The sequence below is a fragment of the Dendropsophus ebraccatus genome, chromosome 8, assembly GCF_027789765.1.
Source record: "Dendropsophus ebraccatus isolate aDenEbr1 chromosome 8, aDenEbr1.pat, whole genome shotgun sequence".
NCBI lineage: Eukaryota > Metazoa > Chordata > Amphibia > Anura > Hylidae > Dendropsophus > Dendropsophus ebraccatus.
In genome coordinates this window covers 73,904,038-73,912,660 of record NC_091461.1, presented here as the reverse complement: position 1 = coordinate 73,912,660, position 8,623 = coordinate 73,904,038, and the positions used below count along the sequence as shown (strand labels likewise).

General features: G+C 41.8%; 1 protein-coding gene across 3 annotated transcripts; it reads right to left on the bottom strand.

Moving 5' to 3' along the window:
- Window positions 1–1,612: 1,612 nt before the first annotated feature.
- On the bottom strand, window positions 1,613–8,323 carry LOC138799459 (proline-rich protein 9-like). Of its 3 annotated transcripts, none has more exons than XM_069980667.1 (3): window positions 8,129–8,323; window positions 3,454–3,516; window positions 1,613–1,809 (listed from the first exon to the last, which is right to left on the bottom strand). In XM_069980667.1, exons 1-3 carry the CDS (start codon window positions 8,244–8,246, stop codon window positions 1,745–1,747), a joined length of 246 nt encoding a protein of 81 aa, XP_069836768.1. In that variant the 5' UTR covers window positions 8,247–8,323; the 3' UTR covers window positions 1,613–1,744. The 3 variants fall into 3 exon arrangements, with proteins under 3 accessions (XP_069836768.1, XP_069836767.1, XP_069836766.1); XM_069980666.1 differs by lacking the exon at window positions 8,129–8,323 and adding an exon at window positions 3,763–3,958; XM_069980665.1 differs by lacking the exons at window positions 1,613–1,809; window positions 3,454–3,516 and adding exons at window positions 6,435–6,626; window positions 7,370–7,432 and having other exon boundaries at window positions 8,129–8,321.
- Window positions 8,324–8,623: the final 300 nt, after the last annotated feature.

The following is an 8,623-nucleotide window of genomic DNA, read 5'->3' as shown; positions in this document are numbered from 1 at the left end:
ACCACATTAACTATGCAACAGTTTTGTGAAACAATCCCTGTCATTATAGAATCATTAAAGCAACTCTGTACACACAATCTGACCTGCCCAAACCACTTATACCTTTGGATAGCTGCTTTTAATGCAAGATCTGTCCTGGGGTTTGTTCTGCAAGTGATGCAGTTATTGGCCTAAAAAACAACTTTTAAACTGGCAGCCCCATGCACAACGGCCGTGGCCTAGATTGTGTATGCATTAGGCTGGCACAACCTCTCTGTCCCTCCTCCCCACCCTCCTCATCATTAGGAATGTTCCAGGAAGATTGTCTCCTATTCATCAGCTATGTGAATACTGAATATGGGTTGGATCTTTAAGGCACCTGTGAAATGTTCAGACAGTAGAAAATGTTTCAGTGGCATTCCTAATGATGAAGAGGGTGGGGAGGGAGACGTAGGGTTGGTGCAAAGTTAGGGCAGAGATACTCTAAGCCCCGGCCGTTGGGCACGGGGATGCAAGTTTAAAAGTTGTTTTTTAGGACAATAACTTCATCACCTGCCGAACGGACCCCAGGACAGATCTTGGATTAAAAGCAGCTATCCGACGCTACAAGTGGTTTGGGGTTGTAACATTGTGGGTACAGAGTTGCTTCAATCTTGCAGCCCTGTGTCAAATTGGCGTGGCCTAGAGTACCCATGTCTTAGGATTGCAACATCCCTCTGTCCCTCCTCCCTGCCCTCTTCATTAGGAATGCCGCTCAAACAATTTCTCCTATTCATCACCTGTGTGAACACTGCACATGGACTGGATCGTTAAAGAACCTGTGCAGTGTGCAGACAGGTGAAGAATAGGAACAATCCAGCCCATTTGTTATAGGGTTTTTCCTGTGTAAATGAAGTAAAGAAGTATTTGGCAGACTGGTCTTTCCCTTATCCCCCTCCACCACTAAACATTTTTAGTTTCTATTATTTATGTAGGTGAAGAATATATTTAAGAATGTATCAACTATATATATATATATATATATATATATATATATATATATATATATATATATATATATATTAACTTTGTGTGGCAACCATTGTTTTTGTTGCCTTCTTTTATTTGTTTTTCACCCAATTTATTTTGCCTATACTTTTTTAATGCTTCCCAACTAACTTATTGTTATAATAGTCTGTAGTACTCCGTTCATTCCCTTATGGTATGTGTCATTCAGAAGGTCTACTTAGGATGTTACTTCTCAGGGCATTGTCCCAGTCTGTGTCACCAATGTCCTCGCTTAGTTTTTAGAACTTAGCCTTCCTGAAATTCAATGTTTTTGTAGCCACCCCCCCCCCCCCCCACACACACACACACATACAGTATAGGATAAGTGGAAATTTATTTTACCTATGTAACCCCACACCTCTTCTTTTTTCACTCTGTCTGGCCTATGAGTTGAAATTGGGTGCCCCCCCCCACTTTCAATGGTTAATGCATTAGTTTTAAAAGGGCATTGTAATTATTATTTTCAAAAACATATTTCCTACAGGTTTCTGCTTTCCAGTTTATATTGGGGTAGTAAAAAAAAAGTTAAATACTTTTTGACCTAACAACCCATGTCAAGTATGTAGTATTCAAATAATGCAGATCATTCAGGTGCAAAGTAACATTTTATTTAGCAGCAGAATGAATTACAAACAGGCTCAATTTATAGAGAAAGAAGATAATTATAAAAGATCTTGTGGGCAAGGATGAAGACAGTCCGGCTTGCTTCATGACATCTTCATTTATTACTGTAATAGGTTCCTTGGCCTTGGCAAGGGTCTGGGCAGCAAGGGTTACAGGGATCTGTTAGGAAAGGTTTACAGGTTAGCATATGGCACAAATAATTGACCACTTATTACCAAGTCGATTATTAGCCAATATATCATGATCTTATGCTGCGTTTACACGTAACGATTATCGTGAGAATTTGCGCGATAACGATCGAATTCGAACGATAATCTTACATGCAAACGCAGCGAACGATCAAACGACGAACGAGAAATCGTTTGTTTTGATCTTTCAACGTGTTATCAAATCGTCGTTCGCGAAAAACTCGCCGATCGTTCCGTGTAAACAGTCGTCGCACGATAGTCTGGCCGCCCGGCCCGCCACTCGCAGCCCGGCCCCCCGCTCATCCGCAGCCCCTTGCGCCAGCTCGATCGCCACCCCAGTCGCCACTCTGATCGCCACCCCTGCCGCCGCTCCAATCGCCCCCCCTGCCGCTGCTCTGATCACCCCCCCCCCCCCGCCGCCGCTCCGATTGCCCCCGCCGCGACCATACGTTACCTGCTCCGCGTAGCAGGTCTTCGATATCCCCGACTTCCCTCTTCAGTGCACTGATTGGCTGAAGAGGGGATTCGGGAATTTCAAACGGCTCCTCTTCAGCCAATCAGTGCTCCTCTTCAGCACTGATAGGCTGAAGAGGAGCCGTTTAAAATTCCGGCTCCCCTTTTCAGCCAATCAATGCAAGGCAGCACTGATTGGCTGAAGAGGAGCCGTTTGAAATTCCCGGCTACCCTCTTTAGCCAATCAGTGCTGCCTTGCATTGATTGGCTGAAGAGGGGAGTCGGGAATTTCAAACGGCTCCTCTTCAGCCAATCAGTGCTGCCTTGCATTGATTGGCTGAAGAAGGGAGATGGGAATTTCAAACGGCTCCTCTTCAGCCAATCAGTGCTGAAGAGGAGCACTGATTGGCTGATGAGGAGCTGTTTGAAATTCCCACCTCCCCTCTTCAGCCAATCAGTGCACTGAAGAGTGGAGACGGGGATGTCGAAGACCTGCTACGCGGAGCAGGTAACGTATGCTCGCGGCCGGGCCGGCGGGTGCGATCGGAGCGGCGGCGGGGGGTGTTGATCGGAGCGGCGGTGGGGGGGTGGCGATCGGAGCGGTGGCGGCGTCGGGCCGGGCTGCGGGCGCGCAATCGCAGAACGATCGCAAAACAATTTTTCTGTACGATATATCGTACCGTCTAAACGCTGATCGTTATGAAAAAAAAATTGTTACTCCGACATCGTTAATCGTACGATCGGGCCAATTATCGTTTCGTGTAAACGCAGCATTACTTTACCTGTTACAAGAGTTGAAAAAAGCTATAAGGGTATTTGGTACAAGAAGGCAGTCATGTGCATTAGAGTTACAGTAAAAAACAGTAAAATAGCTAAGAAAAAATGCCACTGTATTTTGAACCTAATAATGTGCTAAATTAAAATACATGGGAAAAAATAATTAAAATGTTATCCTTTTTTTTTCCAGTGACTTTTCTGTGCCTTATTAGATATTCACTGCTTTTCTACTGAAACAAAAAGTTCAATTGTGTCTATTTAGGTGCAGGTGTTAAGCTCTATGTCAGCATTATTATTGTGAACATTACTTTTACTATGGGATCTAATGTAATGTTTTCCAGTCTATATACAATATATTATGATTGCTGCTGCTATGCATAATTACCTTGTATGTAGTATAGACCTTGCTTCTGTGAAGAGCCAGAATACTGAGATCCTTGTTTGCATGCTGAAAACAGAAATATTATATTTATATTGACTTCAAAACTACAAAGTTTATATTTTTGCCATATTTGCTAATGTTAAGCATATAATATTTTAGGAAGTGTTTATCCAAGCTTGCACACCATTTTATACAGCATCACTAATACAATGTATTTCCTTATCCTTTCATGTACATTCTATATATGTAAAAACATCAAAGTAGTGTTCAAGCATGAACATTTGCTTTAAGGCTTTTATAGTAATTGCTTACGGTCTTGGCATGGATCTACACAGACAGGAGCTTTTTGGCAGGGGTCTTGGCATGGATTCTGGCAAGGATCCGCGTACTGGACTTTTTGGCCACATGGTCCTCCCTTGACTCCAGACATGATTGTACCTGGTAAGGCTGTTTTCTCTCGATATACAGAGGCTAAGGAGTAGAAGTATTTTTTTACAATGATGTTAGATTTAAGATTGGCCTCTTTATATAGTGAAGCTGGTATCAGGATACATTCCTCAACTTGACTGGTGACGCCAACATTTACATGATGTTGAAATATACACCTGACTATAAAACTTGATCCAATATCATATGGCACATACCATATATAGAGTTTATAAGTAATTAGTCAGATAATGACTGTACAGATTACATACAACATACCTACTGTGTATAGATATCACAAATGTGGCATAGATTTGTCATAGATATTTTTAATTTTACTTTTGTGCAACATCATGATGTAAATATACATACTGGTTTGTACACCACAATGTAGTTACGCTATGTGGATGGCATGGGCTCAACTTATCCGTAGCACGTGTCAGCAGTAACATATAACTGCTGCAATAGCCAGGATAAGAGCTATCTTTGATACCAGCTGTCAATAGCATATTTTAAAAAACAACAGAAGGAATGGGCTCCCTCTGTTAACCCATCAATTTCCTCCTGCCACCGTTTCAAAGTTTGGATGGGCTGTATTGGTAGCTATCAAGGACCCCATGTTCCTCATCTGTATTAGGCTGGCCAGAGAATCATTGACAGGCAATAACACACTGCAATAAAGGATTATATATATGCTCAAAAAAAGGGGACACTTAAACAACCCACAGAAGTTTCCTAAGCAGTGCAGCTCACCCAGGATGGCCCATTAAGGCGTGATATGGCAAGGAGGTTAGCTGTGCCTGTTAGTACAGTGTCCAGAGCATGAAACAGATACCAGGAGACATTGGGGGGGGGCATAGGAAGGCAACAACCCAGCAGCAGGAATGCTACCTGCTCCTTTGTGCAAGAAGGAACAGGAGGGGCAGTGCCTGGAAAATGACTTCCAGAAGGCCACTGATATCCATGTGTTTGCCCAAACTGTCACCAAGATTATCAGATTCAACATCTGCACTTACTGTACTTTTCAGGGATGAGAGCAGCAGGGGCGTAACTACCACTATAGCAGCCACAGCGGCTGCTATGGGGCCCGTCGCATCAGGGGGCCCCATGGCCTGCTCCTGCAATACACTGGGCCCCCTGAGCCGTCATCATTTGCAGCATCGGGTGGCCCTACTGGTCTCCTGGGTTTTGAAAATGTCCCTTTAACTTCAAGCACTCCTGACCAGAGCTAGCAGTTATGTAGTTATGACTTTACTTGACTGTTTAGTGGTCAGTCGGGGGGGGGCAATCAAAAGTTTGCTATGGGGCCCAGCCATTTCTAGTTACGCCCCTGGAGAGCAGGTTCATACTGAGCATGTGTAATAGACGTGACAGAGTCTGGAGACGCTATTAGGGATATTTGGCTTGTGGTTGAAGTTTATGGAAAACGTAAAAAGGCTCACGCTATACTAATATTATATCATGAAGGTGGGGCATTTAAGTAGAAGAATGCAACGGTGATTTCCTCATCTGAAACACTTTATTGAAACAAAAGCCAACAAGGGTGGTAGGTATGCCCCAACAAAAATGGCACAGTCTCAATAAATTATTGACTTATTGCTTGCTAAGGCATGGCATCCCATTCTTCATGAAGGGTAGCCCTCAGGTCATTGAGGTTCTGGGGTACAGATTTACGAGTATGTGCACGGCGACTCAGCAGATCCCATAGTTTTTTTGTGGAATTTGTGTTGGAAAGAGGGCAGTCACGTCTTCTCTCCAGCGCGTCAAGCCAGAACTCCAGTGTGTTATATGACATGAATGTAATATGGTAAGAGTAAGATACTTTTCCTCTGTACAGATGATGTACAGTATATTCTGTTGAATACATGGCATACGCACAGGAATTATCCACAGATGTATGAGATTTCAGTGTAAGTAGTAAATACTACTAAATATATGCTTCCAGCAGAGATTAGTTCTGCAATGACTCAGTATCTGTCCCCCATGAAATCAAAGCCATGGGGAGGGTTCAAGATTTACCCATAGACAATACAGTTCTTTAATATTTCCTTGTGTCTGTACAATAGGAATGTATTGTAAACATTCACTTCCAATGTATTTTTGAGCAAGATAGATCTGGTATACGTAGTATAGTCCTGGCCTAACCCATACGCACAACAGAAAGCACTGTATATGTATATGCTTTACTGCTGATGCACTGATAACCCCTGACCTCTGCAGGAGCTCTGCACATTTTCCTTTCCTATTTGATTGCCAGCTGGAGAACAGAGGTCAGAGGTTATCAGTGCAGTGAAACAGAGAACTCTGTCTTCTGCTTGTTAACCCTTTTTTGTGTTGCAGTATGTAAGTAAACATTGGGTCACTTACACACTGCAATACATAAGGGGTTAAGCAGAAGGACACACACTCTTACCTTCTCCCCCGGGCCCCCCTCCTGCATGGGCCCCATAGCAACTGCCTACCCTGCCTCTATGGTTGCTACGCCACTGGGCCTAACAACCCATGCCAGATATAAAGAGTCAAGGTTTAGATTTGTAGTGTTCAAATAATGGAAATAATTCAGATGCAAAGTGACATTTTATTTAGCAGCAGAATTTATTACAAACAGGCTAAATCTAGAGAAAGAAGATGATTATAAGATCTTGTAGGCATAGATGAAGACGGCCTGGGTTGCTTGTGACATCTTTATTTATTACTGTAATAGTTTCCTTGGCCTTGGCAAGGGTCTGGGCAGCAAGGATTGCAAGGATCTGCCAGGAAAGGTTTAAAGGTTAGTGTTAGACACAAATAATCAACCACTATCCTTACATGTCTGTCCTCATCTTATGTATCATTATATTATCAGGCTATTAGCGTAATTAGAACAGGAAAGTTTTAAAGTGTTATAGACTTATGGGGGAGATTTATCAAACATGGTGTAAAGTGAAACTGGCCCTGGTGTGTTTACACAGAGAAATTTATCTGACATTTTTTAAGCCAAAGTCAGGAACAGACTTTATGACAGACAGGTCATAAAGGAAAGACTGAAATTTTTCTAATGGAGCAGTCACTAAAAAAATCTATTCTAAACATTTCTTTATACTTGTTAAGTGTCATGTATATCATGAAACACTATCTGCAGGAAGCATGTTAAGGATCAGAGGAGCATACTGTGGATCCGTGGGCTTTGGCGTCCTTATTGGTTGTGTGTGAGCGTACATACAGTTTTGGCTGTCAATCACTTATTAGGATCACTGGAATCAGGAACTTAGGGATTTAAATAAATTACAAATAGTGCAAAACCTGTTCCTTCTGAACATACTGTATATCCATTTGCTTTGTTTTTCCTGCTCTTTTGCTTTTGATACATATTCAGTTATGTCTATTTGAGATTCTAGTGTTCTGCTTTATCTCTGTCCTACTATTGTGACCATTACAATTACTATAGGATGTAATGTAATGTTTTCCAGTCTATATACAGTATATTGTAATTCCTGATGCTATGAATGATTACCTTGTTTGTAGCATAGACCTTGCTGCTGTGTAGAGCCAGAATACTGAGATCCTTGTTTGCACGCTGAAAACAGAAATGTTCCATTTATATTGACTGGTGTACACCCACAAATTACTGTTATATATTTATGCTATATATTACCATGTTAACCAAGATTTCATAAAGTGCTAATCCAAGTTTGCACACCATTTTATGATATATACATAGAAATAATCTATAAAAAATTACCTGTCGTTTGTAAAAACTTTTGACATGTCATAGAGACAAACACCTCCTATAGTGTACCTGTCTTTGTAATTTGTCATGGAGATATATCAAAAGTTTTGATCGGTCCAGGTCTGAGTGTTCACACCTGTACCGATTGGTAAAATGAGCGGGGAGAGAACACCGCGCTGCTGTAAGTCCTTTCCCTGCTCTGTGTAAAAAAAAAAAAAAAAAGTCACCCTTCATAGAGCTCCATTATGAGCCTGATTCTTTTTTTCTAACTCAGAGTGGAGAGCTGACTGTCCTTTTCGTGGTCTGCTCCCACTCATTCTACTGATCAGTACAGGTCTGAACACTCAGGCCCGGACCGATCAAAACTTTTGATATGTCTCTATGACAAACGGCAAACAACAAGTACACTATAGGACACACTCAGGATACACCATCACTGATGTAATGTCCTCATCCTTTCATGTACTTTCTATCCATGTATAAACTGTAAAATAGTGTTCAAGCATTAACATTTGCTCTAAGGTTTTTATAGTAACTACTTACGGTCTTGGCATGGATCTACACAGACAGGTACTTTTTGGCAGGGGTCTTTGCATGGATTCTGGCAAGGATCCGCGCACTGGACTTTTTGGCCACATGGTCCTCCTTTGACTCCAGACATGATTGTATCTGGTAAGGCTGTTTTCTCTTGATATAAAGAGGCTAAGGAGCAGAAGTATTTTTTCCAGTGATGTAAGATTGGCCTATTTATATAGTGGAGCTGGTATCAGGATACATTCCTCAACTTGACTGGTGACGCCAACATTTACAGGGTGTTGAAATGTACAACTGACTCCATAAAACTTGATTCAATATCACATGGAATACACCATATATAGTTAGTAGTAATTAGTAAGATAATGACTGTATATTTAGTAAGCTAATGTCTGTACCTAAATAAGTGCAGATTTACCAGACAGGGCTGTCTGCTGTCACCACTGCTCTTTGACTTGGCACTGGAACCATTGGCAAGGTATCTTAGTTTTGGTGAAATATTTA

Bases quoted from the DNA above. Each gene is read 5' to 3' on its own strand.
- LOC138799459 (XM_069980667.1), bottom strand. From the start codon at position 8,246: ATGTCTGGAGTCAAAGGAGGACCATGTGGCCAAAAAGTCCAGTGCGCG. The intron at 3,517-8,128 runs GTAAGTAGTTAC...TTCTGTTTTCAG, and splicing joins TGTAGATCCATGCCAAGACC to CATGCAAACAAGGATCTCAG. The intron at 1,810-3,453 runs GTAATTATGCAT...CTTTCCTAACAG, and splicing joins AGGTCTATACTACATACAAG to ATCCCTGTAACCCTTGCTGC.